Raw genomic sequence first — 25,091 nt, forward strand, 5'->3', positions numbered from 1 at the left:
GACCTGCCCACCTAAGCCTCCTAGACTTGACGACCCTAACAATGTTGGGTAAACCGTATAAATTATGTAGTTCCTCGTTATGAAGTTTCCGCCATTCTCCATTCCCGTTCCTCTTGGGTCCGAATATTCTTCTCAGGATCCTGTTCTCAAATACTTTCAGTCTATGTTCTTCCCTCAGAGTAAGCGACCATGTTTCGCAACCATACAGAACAACAGGCATGATTATCGTTTTATATATTTTAAGCTTCAAATTCCTCGACAGAATTCGCGACGACAAGAGATTTTGAACCGAATAGTAACACGAATTCCCTGCTTTTAGTCGACATTTAATTTCTTCGTGAATATGATTTTCGTCTGTTAATATTGATGCTTTATATAACAGTAGAGTTAAGTTGACTTTAACGTCTCTTTCAGCAGCGAAGCAGACCCGTATCCACGGGGGAGCAAGAGGGGCCGGACCCCCCTAAAATTTTCTTGGCGCCCCTAAAAGTTTCATGGGAGGCTTGCAAAAAATCTCGATTAATTCTATGCGTAAACACTAAGAATAAAATGCAATAAAAAAGAGATTATTCCAAGAATTTTTACATTTTAACTCTTTGATGAACACTTCTAAACATATTTTAAAGGAGTGAAAGTGTTAAAGTAAAGTTTATCAGTCTTCTCGAATCTTGATATGAAATGACACAATACATATTGAAGCAAGTTTTTACGAAAAGAAGGAATATGTTCATAATACTTCATACCACAGTTGTAATAGCGATCTGGGAGGTAGGAAACGAAGTGTGAAGTGTTTGTTGCAAGCCAAATCATAAAAACAGGAGCATGAACAAAGAAAGCGTTTATCTTTTGTCGATTGCAGTAACGGCGGTAGGTTATTGTTATTCTATTGTGTAGTTGTAGTACATACATGCATTGCAAAATCCTCGTCAACAGCAAACCTTAGATTATCTGTGGAACAATTAGTTGTGAATTGAATTAAGAGCTCCGAGTTCCGTTAAAGACGATTGATTCTAGTAGGGTCCAAATTATTGTGGAGTGATATGTAAAACAAGAACTGTGGTGGAACATTCACCGAAAAAGTAATGATTGCAAAGACTTTCATATGTTTGTTCTCGTAGAAGAATAAAGTTAAGCTAAATTACCTTAATTAGATGAGTAACTGAGCAAGTGAACATATTTAACATTTAAGTTTAAGAATTAAATTCCGGGTTGTGGAGCCAGGGCTAGTAAAAATTTGCAAGACTTAGAGGAGAAATTAAGTAGCAAAATGTTTTGTATTGTAGGTTTACTTGGGGTGGCTGATCCCGTGGAAGTAGCTAGTTTTCACATAGAAACGTTGTAAATTGGAACTATTTCTTAGTTGCGTACGCGTAATAATGTTGTAATTCAACATGAAAGAAGCAGTGATGCTTTTACTCGATACTAGATGGGTGTAGCGTTTTACTTACATTGAGAAAAATCCGTTCTCCGGACAGTGGTATATTGTACAAATATACGGCATCCTCTTGCTTACTACAGAAATCAGAACGGAGCATACGTTATCTGTATGCTACATAGGCACTGCCCTTAGCTGTTACATCATGCCGTTGCAGGATGTCTGATGTCTAACAGTCTTTCTTATATTATATACATATATGTATGTTACCTTCGTCAGCTATATGTTATATATATGTCCATTTGTAAAAATGAAATGAAATCTTTAAGTTTTACGTCCCACGGTTATGCCGGTTAGGCTAAAGGAGACGGTGATGATGAGAGATGAGTGAAATGGTGGAATGAAGAAAGTGGGAGGAAACGGGAGAACCCCGAGAAAACCCACGAGCACGGTGTTTGTCCACCACAAAGTTCACTTGGCGGGGGCTGGGATCGAACCCGGGACCCCAGGCACCAGAGGTGAACGCTCTACCACTGAGCCACCGCGCCCCCCATATGTCCATTTGTATGTGAGATCCTGACCGCCTATATTGTTTCATACGGAAAGTATGTATAGGTGGAACACTTATACAGAAAGTATTATAAAACATGCGTTTTCAGTTATACGCTTGCTGTATGCAGTGTTGGGAAGTAACGTAACGCAAGTAACGCGTTACTTGTAACGCGTTACTTTTTAAGTAACGTTTCCTAGTAACGCGTTACATTTTTTCCAAAGTAACTGTAACGGTAACGCGTTACAAATTTTTAAGTAACGTACCTAGTTTGCGTTACTTTTTCCGCGTTACATTTCGGATGAGTAACTACAATATATGTATATATATTTTTTTCGGAAACGTTTCTTTCCTGTAAGTGAATTTCTCAGAATGAAACAATCGAGCATGAACTACGTATGTCAATGACCGACAGTCACAGACACACAGAGAAACAGATAAGTTCGTAGTGCCACTTGCTGTTTTCTGAAGATGAGGACAGCCTTAGGGAAATCACGTATACTGATTGCAAGCACCTGGAAGATTTTGTCGTAGATTTTGACAGCTCCAAATCAATATCTTCAGTGAGTGAACTGTGAGTGCAATGATACCAGTAGTCTATTTTACTTTGATTGGTGTTCTTTTTATAAAGATGGAGAACGAAAATATTTTACCGTTCGAACATTTGAAAGAATACTTTTTTCTTAAGAGCTGAAGATGATGGTGGACAGAATTTAAAAGTAAAGTGTCTGAAGTGCCCCGGCGGAAAATATTTATCAACAACTTGGGTGCCATAATTAACGATTTACAGTAAGGGGTTAATATGAATAAACCGTGTTTTGATGAGCAGGCCTACTTTATTCCTAGAAAATAGTTTGTTGATGGATGTAATATTGCAGTTCTTTCAGATCAGTTTGCTTATCCTAGAGTCCCGTTGATTATAGAGTAGTGTAATGTTTCTCTATATTCTTTATTTTTAATTTTACATAAAACATTGTTATTATTATATAATTAGTTTATCAGAATAATAATAAGCAACCATTTTTTCTAACGCATAGGGATGAACACGAGTCAAGCTAAAACTCGACTCGACTCGAATTCAAGTCGAGTTTCGAGTCAAGTCAAGGGTAATATCCTCGAGTCGAGTTCCGAGTCGATTCAGTTTTTCGCATCAAGTTTCGAGTCCAGTCAAGTTTGATAAATGGCTCGTTCGTTTTAAGTCGTCTTGAAATCATGGCCTGATTACACTGGAAAATGAAAGCCATGGAATAGTTTTAGTGTTGCTCCCGAGAGGGAACACTGCTCGCATCTCGTCTCGTCTCGATAACGAGACCACAAGAGATTTTTTATAACAAGCTTAGCTCGGCTCGGCTCAACTGAGAAGATGGCTCGAGCTGGCTCACTTGGGGTGAACCATCGGCTCGAACTGACCTGGTAGGGATGAGCCATTTGCTCGGTTCGGCTCAACTAAGACAAGGGCTCTAGCAGAGTCGGTTGGGTGAACTGTTGGCTCGGCTCACTTTTCTGTTAGGGTCGATAGTGAATGAGTTGTGAGCCGTGTCGCTCGAGTCGTTGACAATTCTAAACCCGGACCGAGCAGTTTTGAAGATATTTGGCCAGTGCCCTATAACTTTTAACAGTATCTGGCTCGAGCCCGAATACTCAACCTAGACCCTCAACCCAAATTCAGAAGCTCGTGAACAATGTCCTTGACTCCTAGACTTCACGACTAGCGAAGTTGGCAATCAACTAGTTTTTAGTATTCAAATACAAATCGCCTATCTCTCTTTTTATGTACAGTGTTGTTATAATTAATAATAATAATAATAATAATAATAATAATAATAATAATAATAATAATAATAATAATAATAATAATAATAATAATAATAATAATAATTGTAGTAGTAATAGTGTCATTGATAATAATTATAGTGTCTATGTAATATACTTGAAGAATGTACTCGAAACTACACACCGGATTTGGCTCGAGTCGACTCGGAACTCGACCCCAATTCGAGTCGAGTTGGAAGAAATTTTTCGGGTCGAAGATGACTGTTTCTAGTCGAATCGAGTGTCAAAGAAAACTCGCTCGTGTCCATCCCTACGAGTAACGCAGTATGGCATTTTATCAGTTACATTATATGAAAATGTTCATATATCAAGTAAAAATTTGTCCTTGCATTTACATATAGCGATTCAGAACGTGCAATAATAATAATAATAATAATGATAATAATAATAATAATAATAATAATAATAATAATAATAATAATAATAATAATAATAATAATAATAATAATAATAATAATAATAATAGCGATAGTAATAGTAGTGCGGAAAATTGAAGTCAATTTTTTTCCACATTTTTAAAGTTTCGGATCTAAAAGTAACGCGTTAGTAACGCGTTACTTTTGAAGTAAAGTAACAGTTACTTTTTGGGGGCAAGTAACGCGTTACTAACGCGTTACATTTTAAGATAGAGTAAAGTAACTTGTAACGCGTTACATTTTTACAAGTAACTTTCCCAACACTGGCTGTATGTTAAGTCCAAAAACTACAGGATTTACAAATGTAACCTATGATATTACGTATGCCGCATACGTTTTTTTTTCTTAGTGTAGCTTTGAATAATATTATAGTATTTTTTTTCTAGCTGTTTTGGTATGTGTCTTCTTGGTATTGTGTGCAGGTGGTTCATTTATAGAAAACAAGTTTAATTTAAGATATTAAACAAGAACTTAGTATAAATATTAAAAAAAAAAAATACAACTGTAATTGTAAACAAGGGAATTACTTCAAAGTTACCCGTCCGCCTAATTTTCAACAAAAACCATAATAAAATCTACAGTCTTCAATTTCTACTTAAACTTTACTCATTTTGTGTTCTGTTATGTTACCTCGAGGGTGTGAGTACGGGGGAGGAACCACAATTGCATATGAAAATCCATTATTAACCTAAAGGGATGACTGGCGGGCCGCGCGGACCATGGTTGTGGGTAGTTAATGGGGAGTGCGGAGTTGAGAGGGAAGAACGAGCGAAGCGAGAAGCCGAAGTAAAGTGGGATAACGCACTACTAGGTTACTTAGGTTAGGTTATGTCTACTTCGCACTTACCTTAGTACGTACTTAGGTTTATAGAGCTCTCCTATCTCAAGCAGAAGCTCGTGAACGATTGTTGGTGCTCTTTGTTCTTTCATTTATTAAGCCATGAATATTCAAAAGATTAACCTCATTATTAACATCATGTTTTACAAATGTTAGTACTGTCAATTCACATCCAGCGCAAAGACCCTGTACTAGAGACCTGCACGGGCCGGGCTTGGCCCGAGGCCCGAAGCCCGGCCCGGCCCGCGGGCCGGGCTTGGGCGGGCCGACTCTGTTATTTCTTTGGGCCGGGCCGGGCTTGGGCGGGCCGACACTGTTATTTCTTTGGGCCGGGCCGGGCTTGGGCTGGCCGACACTGATTTTTCTTCAGGTCGGGCTGGGTTGGGGCCGATCAATTGCAATTCTTTAATAATCATTGACTTTCGTTAAACGATAATTGGAATAAAGCCAAACGTTGAAGAAGTGTGTCCGTGAAAAATGTTACAAAGAATGCAATAGCTATTTACAGTTTGTGTTGCTTAGCAGCTCCACTTTCACTATAGAGGATTGCAGGCATTATGCGCTAAATTGAGCTCTGACCTTGACCTTCACTGAACTCAAAATATAACAAGAAGGGGTGGGAATGGTTTGCCTGTCCAAAAATCAATTAAGTTAGATTTTTGTTACAGGGAATGGAGTTTTTGTTCTCTCGATGACAGCCAAAGTTCTAGGAGGCAATGGTACCATTCGGGAGGCAAGCGTTAGGTTGTAAACCAGAGTTTAGAAAATGTTTCTAAGGTTAGGTCAAATTTAGTACTAAATTTTGAGAAAGAGTGGGGCTTGAGCTAATTTTTTAAAAAAATTATCGGGCCGGGGTCGGGCCAAAAACTTTTAAAATTTATTGGGCCCGGGCCGGGCTTGGGCCAAGAAATTTAAAAAACTTATCGGGCCGGGCCGGGCTCGGGCCGAAAATCCCCAAAACTTTTCGGGCCCGGGCTGGGCCGGGCCTAGGTACGTTCGGGCTGGATTGGGCTCGGGCCGAAAAATTCGGCCCGTGCAGGTCTCTACCCTGTACACTTGCAGGCATGTTTACTCGAAAATTATCGACAATCCAACCGTCCTGAACCTAGAGACAAGTAGTTCCCTCTATTTGTGAATTAGTCCCGTCTTTATAACCGCTTATCAAAAGGTATTACACATAAATTACGCTTCACTTACATGTTATCAAGCACAAAAGCAATCAAATTATCAATTTCTTCTAGGTAAATTTTAAAAATTTTGATAAAAACGGAAGGTCAACTTCGCAAGTTAACCCTAAACAAGAGCCTAAGTAAAGTTGAATTTCCTTATTTCACAGTAGATCATCTATCGTTCTTGATCTTAATGTTAGTATTACATGTGGCACTATTAAAACATTTATATTTTAATTCTGATTCGTGTAGTTAGTAATACCCATTTAATAAAATTCACGTTTTTCTCATGTAGATTACAGAATGTTAACTTAATGTGTGTGTGTGTGTGTGTGTAGAGGGGGATAATAGAATTAAGTAGAAAAAATACTTAAACATTCAAGAGCAGATATGATGAATTACTGATGTTACTATTTGATGAACTATAATATGGTTGGCTCGGCCCCCCTAACTTCTACCGGGCCCTCTCTATATTTTTGGGCTGGCTACGGGCCTGCAGCGAAGCTATATAAGACATGGACCTACTGCTTAATGTATAATCTGAAGTACGTGAGCTCCTGCCAGGAATCGAACCCGGACACTCCAAGAAGAAATAAGTCTTGTACAGATCCACAAAAATGGGATATTTTAACTCTGAAAACACTGTGTCCATACTCTTCGCACGAACACTTAAACTACCACCGCAATAGATCATATAATACAAGTATAATTGACTGTATACAATTTTCCGTAATAATTTTGTAATATGTCATAAAAAAGTATTTCAGTTAACATTCTCAGTGGGTTTAACATGAAATTCACTTAATAAGTAAAACTCATGACGAATTGGAATAATACTGATAACGGACCCATTATAATGTAAGATATTTAAACGTAAAGTCACTTTCGTATTTTAGTTGTTAGCCGTTTAGTGGTCAGATGAGTCATTGTTCACCTTATTTCAACCACGGGTCATGTTTAAATGTGACGAAGGACCAAAGAATTATAATGTCCCTTTCACATTATCCGGCGATTTGCCGGATCCGGTTCCGGCGAATTGCCGGACGAGGTAGAAAGACATTGCAAGCAATGAAGCTCTTCACATATGTGCGGCGGTCCCCGGACATTCATCCGGCGAGCAAAAACAGCCGGATCTCCCTGCTAGAATCCGGCGCGGCAAATCGCCGTGTATAGCCAAGCGGGACATTACAAGCAATGAAGCTCTTCACATATACGCGGCAAACTACCGGATGGGTGTTGGGGGAGGAAGCAAGTGTTGCCAGGAAAGAGCAGAAAGTGGCTGCTATAATATGGGAGCGTGTGGTTTTGTGTGTTATTTGGAGTGTGTTTGTGTATGTGGTTATGTTCTAGCCCAGTACATCTGGACTAATTAACCAAACCTGTATATACAATATATGGGGAAAGATGACATATAAAATTAATTGAAAACGACCAATACTACCGTAGTGTCGAAATCAACATAAATTATTATTTTTCTATGTAATAGAAGATTGGGAGATGTCCGTGTAGCACTGGACAAATGACCTTCTATAAATTTGTGGTGATCCAAAATTGAAATATACACTATCAAATATTTCAGCAATACAGTCTTTTGCTATATATTTATGTACTATTTTGCTACGCAAAGCAAGAGAGAATTTATGATGTGATATTTGATAAATATACCGTACTTTATATATTTTATAATTATCTGGCTGTAATTTCTTGAATAGTCCTCTGAATTCAGAGACTAGAGCAGTGCTTTAAAGAGACTTGAGTCAATAGTCGGAACGCTTAAAACAGCCGAATAAATCCGAAATTGTATAATAATAATAATAATAATAATAATAATAATAATAATAATAATAATAATAATAATAATAATAATAATAATAATAATAATAATAATAATAATCTAATATAAATAAAATAAAGAGTTTATGTGTCTGTCTGTCTTTGTGCGGCCTAGGGACCATACGAGTGGACCGAAAGTTACCAAAATTTGGTCACGGGTACCTTGGTCCAGGCTCCAGATCAAACCGATGCGTTTTTTTCAAAATTCGAAACAGGAGGTCTCAGGAGGGCGTTTACCAGAACATGTAAAAGTAGTAGAAAATGACCGATATTAGTGTCAAATCCATAGTTTTCGCGGTCGCTGAGATCAATGGTAACACTACCATTAACGATGACTTCAGCCACCATTTGTATGCGGGCCGGGGATCACCAGACGGGGGGGGGGTAGAATTTCGAGACATGTAAAAATAATCGAAAATGACCGATATTAATGTCAAATCCATAGCTTTCGGGGTCACTGAGCTCAATGGTGAAACTCAAGATAGCGTTTACTTTCACATTTAGTCCCCATCAGCTAAGGAACTTGGGCCAGGAGATCACCAGAGGTGAATCCTCTGCCACTTACTCACCACGGCCCCCTCGTTTTATTAAAGTGAAACAATTTAACATTAACTTATTTCTTCACAATTCTTTTAACCCAACAAATGTTCGTCGAAAGTTATTCGCGTACTGAATTGAAAGAGAGACAGTATTTAAAACAAAATATTTGATTAGGATTTAAAACTTTAATTTATAACTCCTTTCATCGTAACTTAGTCGTGATAATCGGTCCTGACTCAAAAATACGAATTGTAGGGGGGAAAATATGACCTAAAATGTGTTAAAAGGTCTTTCTAAGAAAATATTAAAAAAAAAAAAAGGTTGCTACCCATTTTTCCAATTTGCCTTTTGCAGGTCAATTTACGGTCGAATCTGAGGATCATGTAGTATTTGCTTACTTTCAACAAGTTTGGACCTTTTTTTTCGATTGGAAACTTATTTTGCCCTCAAGAGTAATCCAAAATGGCCGAGTCTAACATTTCTAACTCAAAAATACGAATTGGGGAGAAAATTATATTGACCAATCTAAAAAAAGTAATAATAAAATAACAAAATCAAAAATTTAGAATTAAAACAAATTGAATGAATTGGTCCCGAAGTTTTGAATTAGTAGACCTAAGAAAAAAGTCCCCTTTTCAAGGTGTCGTCCCACTTGCGACATTTCTATTAGCGACAGGAACTGTTAACTGTCCCATGAGCGACCGATTCAATCTGTTAACTGCTCTATGAGTCGCCGATTCGTTCATACTAAGATAATGGAAGAAGACAAGGTTCTCTCTTCTTTAGCTTGTTTCATGCTAATGTGATTTAGAATCTAACAAAATGTACTATGAAAAATTTCGCTCTACCTGAATTTAATACGTGAGAATGCTCTCATTACATTAACAATCTTTTATACGTTTTTCCTAATATATTTTTGAATTAATTTCTATGAATACATTGACTATATTAAGGGGAAAACTAATTAAATATTTAGAGTAGCCTTTGTCTATGATTCTAATATAATTAAAAATTTCATGTTAAAATGATACGGAGCATAAGTTTAGATTGAATGTGTTTATGGCATAAGAAAGAAATCAGAAAGAGATAGGGGTGCCCGAAGAAAATTTTCTAGGGAAGGGCATCTCCATGGTTGCTGTATCACGTCTGGTATATCTGGTATTTCATATACGTGGCTTGCTATATTACGTATACATTTTTGTGAGCCAGGGGGGGCGACCCCTGCCTTCCCATCGGGCGCCCATGGAAAAAAGGTGTTCACCATTTGAGGATATCAAAGAAATCTAAAAACACGGTGTATTCGAAGAAATTATTACATAAGTTACAAATCTCTCGCGTATACGTCAAAACAAGTGGAAGGCAAATTACGCAATTAGTTTACGTTTTGGTAGCTTACAACAAGAGGAGGAGGTAATTTAAAAGGTTTGTTTACCTTTTAGATTGTTTAGACTGTACTGCATTATAATTGGTGGGATTAGTTGGGAACAGCCAATCAAATGTAAGAGATCTCAAATGCTGTCTTTTATTATTGAAATGTTTTTGTCATTTTATTCAGAGAACCTTAGGAAGTGTAAAAAGTGGATGGTTGACGAAAGTGTTACACGTTTAAGTGTTCTAAAATAAAATGCATTGCTTTGCTTAGTGAGTAATTAGACTTGAATCAAATTAAGTACAGAAAACAGAGCTTTCCAAGAAAGGGGATATTACAACTGGATTTTCAATAATTACATAGGAATATACTTTTCATGGAAATGTACTTGTTGTCTCGCAAAGTTATTTGATATGTTTTATGTCAAATCTAACTCAAAATTAAAATAAGTTTTATTTGCACTCACTGTAGAGGGAAAATATATTTGATGAACTGTATTACTGGCACGTACATTTTTCGTAGCAAGGTTGTTCGGGCGCTAATAACGCCAGAGGCAAACATATTTCACGAGAGGGAATCATATCATCTTCCATCATTTCAATGTAAATGAATCGGTCGCTCATAGGACAGATAACAGTTCCTGTCGCTAATAGGACTGTCGCTTCTGGGACTAATTCCTTTTCAATGGTCTTTGAAAAAAAGACTTTTTGGCGTGAAATTATTCCCCTCCCCCTTAGAATTCGAAATTACCACAAGGAAAAAGGGGCCCCGGGAAAAATGTTATAGAAATGTTATACTCTGCCTAGCCATACATTATTATTTTTATTACTAATTTAGGCTAAATTCAGTGGCGGATCTAGAAGGGAAAACATGGGGGGCTGCCAGAACCCAAGCTATCACAGATATATCATGAGTTTACTATAAACTTACAAAAATATATAAATAATATGTTAAATTATTTTTGTCACTCAAAAAACTGGGGGGCCTAGGCCCCCTGGCCCCAGGCTAGATCCGCCACTGGCTACATTATTTTATTGATTGCAGAAGGGACCTAGATCCATCAGCTTGGAAATTCAGCTGTGAATATATGTAAAGTACTATTGATAAAGGAATTAACTTCTTGTGTTGAGTGTTTCGTCTCGTATATTGTAGTGAAATGTTTTAACATGTTTTTTCTTCAATATCTTATGACTACACGAAATTGACTCAGATCCTTTCTTCAACCATCTATTCAATTACATTAAATTTAACGTTATTTATGTGTATAAAAATACAAATTATCTTACCTTAATGTTACAGCCAACATTTCTAATACAGTTCTTAAATTTTGAATTCTGCCTCTGCAGCTGGGTCCGTACGCGATCCAACAACTCATCAAAAGATGCGATAGACATACGAAAGTAATTAAAGAATTTTCCTTCGTCTTCCCTTAATTGTGGAAACAGTATAGAAAAATCTCCTTCAAGATACCGCTTCTCTAAAAAAGGGTGAACCCATATGTGTCTCTGACGTTTTTTTTTTTTTTTCTGTCTGTGTCTTAACAAGGCGAGTAGAAAAATCATTTTGCGTCTGTCAATTACAACCACCACAACACGACAAGAGTCACTGAGTTTTGTTTCTTCAGTTGCACAGCAACCCTGCTCGCATATTTTTCATCCACGGCAAAACGCCGGATAATATGAAAGGGGCCGAAACCGGATCCGGCAAACAGCCGGAACCGGATCCGGCAAATCGCCGGATAATGTGAAAGAGGCCTAAGATCCGCGCTGTCTCCCCCCAATCTCGATGCTGGTGGCCGCTCTTTATTTCTTTTTCTTTTTTTTTTTTTTATACGTGTTGCAATTTCTGTTTTCCACACTTTTAGACGGCTTTAACCTTCAAGCAGGCGCGCATTACGCCATAACACCAGCTGGCGCGTTGAGCACTTTCTGAGATATACGGTAATACTGACAGTATCAATTAATTTTAACAGAAAAATATGTTTTTTGTAGGTCCCAACTATCTATGTATTTCTTCACGACAGTAGCATAGAAATATTATACAGTGAAACCTCTCTAAAGCGGACAGCCGTGGGGAATCAAAAATTGTCCGCTATAGAGAGGTGTCCGCCTTAGAGAGGTTTCAATATCTTCTTACGTAAATTAGTAGGTCTACAAGGTACTATGGAATTAGAAAAAATATGTTTACATGAATCATGTATTTACGAATATTAGCAAAATGTTACTCTACCTGCATTATCTTGCGCCATCCAATACTCTTATGTTCGAAGTACAACATGGAAATAAGATGTTATAGATCTCTGCACTTTACACTTATCGCTACTTACTACGTTTTTGGTATGTTGCTTTAATTTGTGAGTTAATTGCAGTCCAATAATGACTTTTGAGACAATATATGCGTACCCGCAGTCAAAAAGTACCAAACTTGTCTGCTTGGTTAGAGATTCCAGCGGGACAGTAGAATAACTTGTCATCCCAAACGGCGGGCAACTGTCAATCACTTTTGTGTCTAAAACAGGTTGGGTGAGAGTGAAATGCAAGCAAAGGACATGAGGGTGTTGGTAAACGGAGACCTTTCCTCTGAGTTGCAGAACATACAGTTGAGGAGACAGAATGTTGTCACACCCTCATGTGTTTCCTTGCTGACATACGTATTAATTACAAAAAATGTATTTTTACATTACTTTTCAAGTTGTTTAAGAGAAATTGTCCGTAATACGGAGGTAAATAATACCTATAAAAGACAGAAAAGACTGTCCGTGTCCGTACTAGAGAGTGTTCGCTTTAGAGAGGTTTGCCAATATGCTTTTTCCTATTACAGTGTTTGGGAATTACAAAATATGTCCGTTATGGGAGGTGTCCGCTTTATAGAGGTGTCCGTTAGTAGAGGTTTCACTGTATATGACATTGAAAATTAGTATATGAACACAATATACTAAGTACTTGATATAAATTTTTAATGGAGCTATATTTCAGAAAACATAATTATATTTTCACTGAATATTCAGCTTAGAAGATATTATAATATGATAAAGTTCGATGTACACTACCTCTTTCCTTTACTCGAAGACATATAACCTATTCTGTACACCTCACAGATTATGAAAGCTGATGTTCTCTTGATTGCCCTGTATTTATGCACAATCCGAATCATTTGCATTGAATTCAACAGAAACAAGGACTTTTGGTGATTGCTTTCTGCAGTTGAATGAAGAGCACATGGTGCACTTGACTGTTGTAGAAGTAGATCTTATAGCTTGGCAGTGCTCCAACTATCTATAGATGGTAAATTTCCATATTTAGTGTCAGACACTTCTAGTTCTGAGTTACTGTCATATTCATTTGATTTATATATTTTCATCAATTAGGCCACTATTACTATCAATTTCATGTTCTACGTCATCATATGACAGTTCTCCAGAACCCCTCGCACATCACTCGCCAGTAAATTCTTTTCCTCCATCATAAACACGCATTTACCTCAGACGAAAAACAGAATACTACGAGCGGTCGCCCTGTGTATTATGTGCGATACAATTCTCTTCTCTCCAATAACACGTAATAAACAAAAATTAACGCACAGAATGACAACAAATGACTACTAGGATACGTATCTAAAAACCTCTATGAGGAATAAAAAGAAAACATGTTTCGTCCAAACTGATGAAATAACTGCATTTTTTAAAATTACATTTGTCGCACTTTTTGCGCAAGCGTTCCTGCTCGTGAGTTAACTCTGAAACTATGCACTTTTCTCCACAGGTCCGTATAATCGTTTCTGTCTTTCTTATTTTGATATGAGAAATCATCTCTTTCAGCTTGTTGGTGTGGTTAATTAATACTCTGTGTATATATGTAATATACTCAAGACTACCCGAGCTAATGTGGCGAAAGGACAGACAGAAAAACAAAACGTCGAATAAGCTAGAACTCTATAAATACTCACTTTTTGCTCCACCCATACCATTAACACAAAGTTTTATACCGAAACCCGTTCTTATTCATATTTGTTGACCTCTTAGTATAAGCCAGTGCTTCATATGTATTTACTATGGATTGAAGTGTACGTTAAAAAAAAAAAAAAAAATACAGAAAAAGGAAATGCAAGAGTAAAAATATTGTACACATTTTAAGATAAATTTTATAATGTCTACCTTAATTGCAGGAAATATAACGTGATGTACATTGTATATGCATACAATTTTAAAATAACAAAGCATTAATGTAAATGAATTCCTAATTCTTAAATACTTTAAATGATTCAAATTCTTCTCATGTTCATTGATAAATTACTACCAAAAAAAATGTGGAAAGGAAGGCCCAAAGAGTCAAAATTTATAGCTTTTAGTTTTTGAAGAATTTCTTGATAGATGACTGCTTTTCTTTGGTAAAGTCGCGGGTTTATGAAGAAGTTACAAGTCGAGAGAATCGTTCAGAAAGAATACAAGTATTTTATCATTTTATTACGGATTTTTTGATTTTTTATTTTTCTTTCTTCTTATTTTTCGGAACATAGTAGGAGGTCCACGAGCCGGATAATCGAAAGTATACTATCATACATATAACAAATTATAGGTTAGTAATATTTCATATTGAGACATTTTCTGTTACAGAAGACTTACGTATTCCTAGAGATTGGCATTGACTATGAACCAATTGGAAAAATGATTCTTGAGGTAAGCGTACAAATCATTAATATTGAATATTTTATTTAAGAAATAATTCACTATAAACAATAGAAATTAATCAGAATCAATAAAAATTTATTTTCTCAGAGTGGCAGATCACGTGAGTAAATTTACGTCTGGCAAGTTTGTGACAATTTATGAATACCAGGGTTGAAAAAAACATGTTTAAAAAAAACACAAAAAGAACATTTTTTATGTTTAAAACATATTTTTTTTTTGTTTAAAACGTTTTAAACGTTTAAAACAAAGTACTTTGTTTTAAACAAAAGAACATGTTTAAAATGTTTATTTTGTTTAAAACAATGATCTAAATAGGCATACCTCTATATATTACATTTTTACACTCTTAGGTATTGCTTGCCATTTATATTCAACCGCTAGATCAAATTTCGGGAACTTCCCTAATCTCGATCCGCCCAAATGTTCAATTCCGGAGAAAGAAATCGGGATTTTCCCAATCTCCGTTCACAAAATATGTAGTTTAGTTTCTTTGTGTTACGTTCTACTGGTCGTCTGGATTCTTAATCTTTAAACGCCCATTGACGCAGCTGCTGTGTCAGGGCTTTAAACCTCAATGGCTCAGTCTTAAACCTCAAATTAAGGCTGGAAGATGGTTTTGGTACCAATTTATTCCTGAAAGATGCAGCTTTGCTGGTGTGCATTTCATGTATGTGGGAGGAGGGTAAATATCGTGTTTTTTTCAACAGTTTTATTGGGGACCATTCCCCTTCTTGGGGGATAGATTCATAGAAATTGTTACGTGAAGCAATGAAGTAGGCCACTACATGGTAATATCGTGTATTTGTACTTCTTGCTTATATGGAGAGCAGGGAGGGGGCAAAGTTAGCCAATTTTTTGAGCTTTGGAGTTTAAGTTTTTTGACGTAAATAACATTTATTTTTACAACAAACATCAATAACTCAGTCCTTAATTAAGCTAGAAAGATGATTTGGTACCAAAGTATTTTTGAGGGATAATGCTTTCCGTCAGTTGCATTTTATGTATATAGGGGGTATTTTATGTATATATGTACGGCCGAGAAAGGGAGGATGAATTCGTTTTTTAATTTTTCATCAGGTTTTGGCGGGTATTCCTCCCTCCTTTGTGGTACATCCATAAAAATTGGTATGTGAAGCAATGAGGTAGTCCCTACATGCTAGTAACCTGTATGTGTACTTGTTGTTTATAGAGGAAGAGGGGGTCAAATTTGGTTAATTTACATTTATTTTCGGGACGGTCCCATATAACACAAGACATATTTCACTGAAGTGGTCTAGAAGCATAATTCTTGTTCGTATACATAATGTGTGCAGCAAAAATGATTTGCATATGGACGTGGTACTATAGTGGGGGAGGGGAGAGAATGTCTAATTCAATGAATGTTTTTTCTGCGCATATTTTTTAAAAATATTTCCTACATAAAACGAATTCATTACGCAATGGCAGCGATGGCTACCATTTCTTATATTATTGTCACAAGTATGTGGCCTACACATTAGCATCATTTTGTCATCGTAAGGTGACTGCAAGGGTTGCCAGGGCCCCACAAAGTCAATATTTTCATATTTTTAATGATTTTTATGTCTGTTCTTTTTCTACGAATACGGCGGGAATTTCACGAATGTTACCTCGTTGGAATTTGTGGTCTATAAGCTTTCCAATGGTGTATAACTCATGACTCTGTGATAATTAGGAGGGTCACCAGAGCCCCGAACGTGAGAGTCTACCATTTTGTTAAAATCCCTGGCGGGTGTCTAGAGTTAATTGTGTTGTTATGCCGTAGACACTAATCATTATTAGCTACCCATGTTGCAGATAGAGATGTATCTTGAAAACTATTTAGTTAAAATAAGTCATTTGCTCCTTGTAGGCTAGTCACTGCTCTTTTCTATGAGTTGATTTGTCAGAGCATTTCTTCTAGCTTATGATGTGAGAACTGTTCATTATTATGGAAATAATAGTGATCAAAAAATACCCAAGTTTTGAATTTGTGAATTTGGATCTTAGAATAGTGTATAGTGTGTTTAACCTCCGTTATTCTTGGAAATTAAGAAATGTTCAAATACTTCACTTGAATCTCTGATGGTTTAGTTATACGCACACTGATGTGCAGAATTTCGTTCAGTAATTGTTATAATAAGAATATAACTCTGCTTGTAATTTACTTCATGCACAAATCCTGCGGAGGATTGGTTGTTTGTTAGAAAATTAAATTAGCTTCTTCAATCTGATATTTTAGTTGTTTTAAACATGTCCAACTAGCATCGAAAAAAAAAAACACGTTTAAAACAATTTGTTTAAAACGTTTAAAACAAACAATAAAACAACAGCCCTCGTTTTAAACATTTTGTTTTAAACATATCAACCCTGACGAATACTAAGTGGTAGAAATTCAATACTGTAGAGTGGAGTAGTGCATCATTCTTCGTATATGAGGTATGACTAGAAAAATGCTGGTGAGGAGGGGGAATCAGGAAGGAAGACAATCTTCTACATGATCAGACTCAAGTCAACTTTTTCAGACATACTTTGAGATGTTAAATGTGCACTGAAATTGTATTAGCTTCAACAGGGAATTTAACAAAATAGTACCCATACTAAAGCGAACATACAAGCAAACTATTTGCACACTCCAGTTCGAGGTTTTTTCGAGATCTTTCCAATTTTATTTTTGTAAGCAGAATTATATTAGGTATCCCAAAAGCAATTCTGGCGGAATTTCGTCCTGTCTGCGTAACTTCGTTGTTTCATTAGGGAAAGAAACTGCTTTTGAACGTTGACTGCGATGAGTCTACGTTACCATTATCATTTGTTGTCACCACACAAATAAACTCCCAAATAACCAAAACCTCAACTGCATCAATAGAAGGTCATATTTGGGGGACTGCTCGGGATGTCATGCGTTACGAACTGCTGCCACCTGAGCAGGCAATCAACACAGCTGTGTACTGGCAGTAATTGGAATATGTGCATGAGTAACTGAAAACCGTGGAGTCAATGCTTATGAATCTTAAAGGTATTATTCTGGTTCAGGACAACTCAAATCTTCATGTTACTAAGTTCAATTGCACCCTTTACCAGCCTTATTTAGGAAACACAATTCCATCCCCATATTCCCTAGATTGCACTGTCGGATTATAATTTGTTCGATTCGTTGTGCGATTACAATGATTCTGAACTCTTTGTCACTACGATGACTTCTTGGTTCAAGTTCCACTGAGTTTTACTACCGTGCAGTGGCGTCGGAAGTATTTTGCAGCTGGGGGGGCAAACTGTTGTCTAGAAAATAGACACGGGAATGTAACATAGGTAAGATAATACGATTATATGTTTCTAATGTAACAATAATTTGATTTGATTGGTTAATAATAATAATAATAATAATAATAATAATAATAATAATAATAATAATAATAATAATAATAATAATAATAATAATAATAATAATAATAATAATAATAATAGTAATAATAATAATAATAATAACATAATGAAGCTGTAAACAGTTTCGTGAGAGTGAAATTTCCATCTATTAGAGGCATCTCAGTTTATATCTTTAGATTAATTATTCCCGTATCAGTTTTGTGCTGGATTTTGGTCTGGTGCAGAAATTTTCAACCACTGAAATCAAAATTAGAAACATATAAAATTGTAAAATTTGTACTGCTCACAATGACTGTTTGTAAGTACAAATTTTACTATCTTATATACTGGTACATACTTTTAACTGTATTGGACATGGTCACACGGACACTATTAAAGAATCTTAAAGCTACTTAAATCACTTGGAAATGAGGAAATTAAAATTATATTTTTAAAAATCCAGTTCTAGTGTTGCAGTACACTGTAATGTTAGAAATTGGTATTTGGAACTACAAACTTTGTAGCACCTTGTAGTAGAAAGTAACTTGTAAATTATAAAACAGGCTACATAATCAAGTAAAAAATAAGAAAAAATATTTTTCTACCTACTTGACTTCGTACCAGAAATGGAAAAATGGAATTTTTACTAAAGACTTTATAAAATTTATATTGAAAATTCAATTACACTAATTAACCAGAGTTATTTGTATTTTTTACTACACTTATTTGAGTATATCCAGCTTGTTATTACATTCATTTCTCTTCCTAATCTCATTATATTCACTTCACTTCGCACTAATGAAGTACGACACAACTAATAAGAAATAATTCAAGTTTATATTGAATTTTAAGTGCTATTTTGTAATTTAAATAATTGGTTATAATACGCATAATATTTTCACTTTCGTAATTCTACATTTATTTTTTTTTTCAAAATTGACCAATAGTATCTTTTCTTTCGCTTGTCTTTGATATGAATTCTCTTGCAATGCTGTTTAAATCTGGTCGCTACACATATGCAACAACAGCAGATGAGCCAATCTTTCCTGCGTCATGGACGTCCTCAAATATGTCTTTAGACTACGCAAACAGTAGCTTCATTTCAGATTTGGCTTGGGGGGCAAGACCCCTTGATATATGTAAAATTTCGCGTTTTCCACTGACTTACTACTATTCTATTGATAAAATCTATATAAATCTCACTCAGAAGGGAGCAAATGCCCCTCCCTGCCTCCCCTAAATGACGCCCCTGTACGCAAATAGCTGAATGATCTTTCGCAAATGCTCAAGAAGCTGGCATAGTGAGAACGAAAGTCCCTAGACGAACAACTTGGTCGAGAAGACTGCGAACAGTTGGGGTTTCAGCACTAATAGTTTTTAATATTCTGATGGTCATCAGCGACTCAGTCGTCATCAAGGTGGGTGGAAGCAGCCTGAGTTGAGCTCATAATCTATCCAGGTTAAAATCCGACAAGTGAACTCCCAATTCCTGCTTCAAATATTCTCTTGAGAGAGACCCACCAGCACATATAGCTCCTCCAGAAAGTATCTTCTAGAGTTTTATGAGTTGTTTGAGGCGTGGCTGATTGAAACGACGCTGCACTTCATTCAACAAAGAGTCAATGATTTCGAAGTACATTTTTCGAAGATCTGATACAGGTTCTAGGGTAGCTGCTATAGAAGGATTATCAGTCTCCTCCAACCTAATTGGTGTTCTCTTTGATCTTGATGAAGTGGGCAATTTTAAGTGTAGTATGTCTGCATTTTCCTTTGCTTCCTTATAGATGTTTTCAAATGCACTGTCCGTTCGTAGGTTTCTCAGTGTGTTGCTGCTCTTTTAGCTCCAGAAGCAGAAGCTTCAGAATTTTGAAACACTTTCGCCAGTTGTCCGCAAGGTACAAAAGCACGTATACTGACTATCAGAAAAAATATCATTCCGAATTTGTTCATTCTTTTCAAATGTCTTTTTAGAATTACTTTTTGATCATCGTTTGGACCACTTGTATTACTGATGATTCTTTTCGAACGTGATTTGAATTCGTTTGTAGTAGATTGAAATCTGATTAGAGATTTTCGCCTAACACACCAGCGAGTAGGACAAACAGGCAATAAATGTTTAGGATTACTTTTGTTGATAGTTTTACAGGGTTCAAGAACAATGCCGGCGTGCGTATATTGTCTATCGTTTTGCAGAATCCAGGTTGATGTTTCAAACGTCTTTGACTATGGCCCGCACGTCACACAAAGGTTCGCATTTTCGTGCTACTTCTTGCAATGGAAGATCTAATGCATGATTATTGCAATGAATGTATACAGCTTTCGGATGTTGAGTCGAAGTTATCTTCTGCACACCACTCACTCGTCCTGACATGATAGCTGCACCATCATTACACTGTTCGCGTATATTTTCTGCATTCAGGTTAGGTTTCGTTAGAATATCTTGGATCGTGAATTCTGTTTCCGATTTTGTGCCATGTGGGGTGATCATTTCCATAAATATTTTGTTGGGTTTCATGAATCAGAGTCAATACAGCGCACACAGATACAACTGTTCTTTCTTTGAAATATCAGTCGTGGAGTCGGCTATGATTGCATAAAATGGAGACTCTCTAACTTCTGCTACCAAGTCTCTCTATATTGCATGTCCCATAATCTTTAAAATTTTTCAATCAGCACTAAGCCAGTTATCCTGTCGATTAATCCATTGGTTGAGAACAGGCACATCCATTTTTCTTTCATCCAGGAGTGACATCAAATTACCCGTACTATGCAAATGTCCACTGATTGCTTGACCACTGCGAGCTAAATATCTAACACTACTAGTTATTAGAAGCAGTGACTGTCTTTCTTATTGTTGTTTACAAACTTGGTCTGAAAGGAGAGCTGAAATAGAGGTTCTGTTTCTGCACTCATATCTGAACCCTTTCATTACCACTGGGATATATGTGTCCCACGATACATTCTCAGAGAACCCCTGTAATTTACCACATTTTATTGCTATGAAGCCCGCTAATGGTTCACAGAATTCTTATTAACATTATCAAATATACAGTAGTGGAAGTGAACGTGAACAATGAAAGTGATAATGGAACAGATGAAAGTGAGGAACAGTGTGCTAGTGATAAAGCAGTGGTTGCATGTACTGTAATTTGGAAAAGGATTCCGAAATGTAAAATATTTCTAATCATAAATACGACCCAATTGTTTTTCTGACGATATACATTTCATAATTGAAGATACAAGATGATCATTCATGTCAATACCACTGGGACATAAAGGTCCCACGTAAAAATATCAGAGGGATACATAATGTCCCACCCTTCCCACATCGAAAAACGAAACGGTGGAAAATATTTTTTATATATATTTATACATTTGAAAACAACTTAAAATAGCCATATATTAATGTTTATCACTCCGAAAAAAATGGTAATGAAAGGATTAAACGAACGGAACGACAATAGAGTTCGCATTTTTCATATGCTCTGAATTATTAGACCCTAATCCTACCTTATACATTTTTCCTCCTCACTATAAATCTTACTGCACTCTGCATATTGTTTGTAAGAACATTAATTTAACTTTATGGAAAATGTATTTAGTTCCTAAATGTCCTGTTACTCATTTAAACTGTTATATTTTTCAAACTTTAAAATCTCGCTCGACGACTCGTTTCATATTGCAGACTTACGATTACTTAAACAAAAAAATTAAAAGAATTTACAGTGTTTTGAGAATGTACACCAATGGAAATAGATAATTTTCAATTCTTTTTCCTAACTCTTTCTGTCTAACATAGGGGCAGAAAAAGCGCCCGGTCTCTTGTTTCAAAGAGAAAGATGAATCTGGAATAGATATTTTTTTTTCACATTACTATAAAAGGCAAAATTTAGTTCATACAATCAGTGTTGTGTGATGTTTCTACAGTCAGAAAGTGAGGGGGCAAAAAGGGTATCTTGCCCCCTTTGAAAATTTCAGGAGGGGCAACTGCCCCCCTTGCCCCCCCGGTTCCGGCGCCCCTGCTACCGTGGGATACAAAATCTTCTTAAGCATTGGACACAGGTTATATTTGTGCTAATGGAGAATATTTCTAACATTGTAGGTATCACTGCATCTTACTAGCTTTCTCTTTGTAAGATCAAAATACAATAGAACTTTTTAGGGTATCTTACACTTGAAATCGGGTACTCTAAAATTGTCACCATAAAGCTTCAGTTTACCCAAAATACTCTTAACTGCATTTGAGTAAATCGTAAATGTTATAACTTCTGTGAAGTTAATACAAGAAAACTTCTTTTACAGCTTCATTCAGACATCTTGCCTCGTACTTGCGAAAATTTTCGATCTTTGTGTGCATCAGGGAAAGAGAAAATAGAAAAGAATATGCCGAAAGTTGAGAGAAAGGCTGCGTGTCTGAAAGGACTTCGAGTAGAAGAAGAAGAAGAAAGCGAAGAAGAGAGTAGCGAAGAAGAACAAGAGAAGGATTTAGATGAACGGGAGTCCCTTCTTCGTCAAATTTTGAAAGAAGAAGATGAGATAGTTCTTCAGGAGCAGATGGAAGAAGAGGATAAGCTTTTTGAGCTTATGGAGGAAGAACAAGAACGACTTCATTTAATATTAGAAGAGAGTGAAAAACAAGAGGAAGAACTATTAGAACAAGCTGAATCCATAAAGAAGACTTTGGAGGAAGAACAACGTAGAAGAGATAGTCTTTTAGAGGAAGAAGAACAAAAGCAAACATATTTATTAGAAAAAGAAGAACGCGAAAAGCAGGCTATTTTGGAGGAAGAAACTCGCAAGGCGAGAATATTAGAGGAACGTAGAAATGAAATAATAGAATTGATGGAGACAGAAACTGACCCTGACAAACTTATGGAGCTACAAGACGAAGAACAACAAATACGAAATGCTATCTTACGGTTAAATGACAAAAGAAAATCTATCATAGACGAGCAGCGAAGAAGGCGTGTCACTATAATTTCGGATTCAAGAGAGAGAGCCAAAAGTGTAATCGAGCAATATCGAGGCCATGAAAGTACGTTATACAGTAAGTATCAAAAACAGCTTGAGATGTTAGAAGATCACAAGAGAAAACGAATGTCTGTTATTTTTGAGCACGAACAGAGTAGAAAATCTATCGCAGCTAATTCAGAAATGGCAGGAGCTGCGTTTCTCCGCAGAAGCACAGCTTGGACTGCGCAGAGACTTGTGAGTGTGGCAGAACAAAAGATCGGTGAAGAGACAATATTAAAATGCCAGTGTGTACTTGAACTCGAATTATTTAAGCTGAAGAAAAGCCGAAAGAAATCACAGAGAGATACTCCGTCTATAAGAGCTCTTCAGGAACTGATTAAACACGTAAGAGAAATAAATACACCATGCGGGTGCTGTTATGTAGCACCAATAACAGAGACAGTTGAACGAGTAGAAGAGGAGAGTGGAAGAATTGTTGAAGAATGGGGTGTGGGAGAATCGGAGCTCGGAAAAGAGGAATCAGTAGTTTCTGACTCACGTGCGACAACATCAGGGACATGTTTAGCGCAGGTATGCAGCTTCGAATCAGATGAAGATTTAATTTCGCGTAGACAAACGAGACTCAGAACTCTGGGATCGTTGTTTGCTACAACATTCTTCGGAGAGAGTGCCAAGAAGAAACCTCTTCCGCTCAGCTACAGATTCTCTCCTATCCATCGGATTGCAAAGAGTGGTTGGATCGAGGGAGGATGTAAGTATCTTATTAAGTTTTATCTCCATATTTTAAATATGCTTAACAATCTTTCTGTAATACAGGAAGACAGGAAAAACAAGCATCCTATTTTACCTGTAAAATTTTCTTTTTCTAGGAGGTATTAAAGAAAGTTAGTTATAGCGCAGTTTATTTTCGTAAAATGACAGATATTCGACAACATTGTAAATATACCACACGAAGTTTAATTAAGATTAACAAATTTCCTGTGCAGAATCAAGGTTACCTGTTGAAGTCGGGGAAGGATATCGAATAATGAATAAGAACGCAGCTTCCTTGACGTTCATGCCTCTACTATACGTAGTTGTCAACTACCAACAGCATTATTTTTGCATTAGCTTTATTATTAATTAATTAATTAATTAATTAATCTTGAAACTAATGATCCTTTGCGCACGAGGCGATGTTAGTGTTAAGAATCTCAGGGTATAATAATAGTAACGGGTCATGTCTAATGTCATTGGACAGCTGACAGTTGAAGGTAAAGCTGTACAAAGTATTCTTATATTCAGACGAAAGTTATTGGTCTGTGAGGATCAGCAAACTTTTCGAAAAATTCAGCTACATTTTACAATTTTATTTCAATAAAGGTATAAATTCTGCGCAGGGCCGTGAAGAAATTTGAGATGTTTATGAGCAAAATGTTACCAAAATCAGCAGTCTAAAGATGGTTCAGTCGTTTTCATCTTGGAAATTTTTTCATGTACAAGATGTTCCTTGCAGTGGACAAACAATCAGAAAAAAACGGATGATAAGCTGGCAAAAGTTGAGCAAGACTGCAATGTAAGCAGTCATGATATCGTCAATGACTTAAACATCAATCACGAAGCAGTGTTAAATCATTTAGAGAGAACTGACTGCAAAAAAAGCTCGACGTTTGCGTGCCAAATAAACATATACTACATCGAATTAGTGTATGAAAACATCTACAGATAACGTAACGATCACGAGTAATGAAAAGTGGATAACCTGCGATAACAATGTGCTAAAAGGATCGCAGGAGATGCTCAACATTTTGTGACAAAGCCCATACTTACGTCCACGAAGATTATTCTCCACTTTTGGTGATATTGGAAATGCGTTGTGTATCTTTAGCTGCTGCCGCCGGGAAGAACGGTAGACTCGGACCTCTACTATCGACAATTAGTGCGACTACGAGTGCCAATTCAAAAAGAAATGACCAAGAACAGCTCAACTTAAAGGATGTTGTATACCACACTGATAATATACACTGCATACATCTTTAACGACCCGTCAGAAATTGAGAGAACACGGTTGGAATTTTTTAAATGCATCCATCGTGCAGTCATCAACTGGCACTGTCAGACTGTTATTTGTTTTGATCTCCGCAGGACTCATTGAATGGTGTTAA

General features: G+C 36.5%; 1 protein-coding gene across 1 annotated transcript in view; it reads left to right on the top strand.

The window, feature by feature from the left end:
• Positions 1 to 25,091, top strand: part of LOC145662885 (uncharacterized) — a 43,357-nt gene that overhangs the window by 10,850 nt on the left and 7,416 nt on the right. Inside the window, exons 4-5 of the mRNA XM_081728849.1 lie at positions 14,536 to 14,598; positions 22,276 to 23,698. Of these exons, the coding sequence (XP_081584975.1) occupies positions 14,536 to 14,598; positions 22,276 to 23,698 (1,486 nt within the window). The remainder of the gene's footprint in view (positions 1 to 14,535; positions 14,599 to 22,275; positions 23,699 to 25,091) is intronic.

Source organism: Thermobia domestica, chromosome 10 (assembly GCF_964235325.1).
Source record: "Thermobia domestica chromosome 10, izTheDome1.hap1.1, whole genome shotgun sequence".
NCBI lineage: Eukaryota > Metazoa > Arthropoda > Insecta > Zygentoma > Lepismatidae > Thermobia > Thermobia domestica.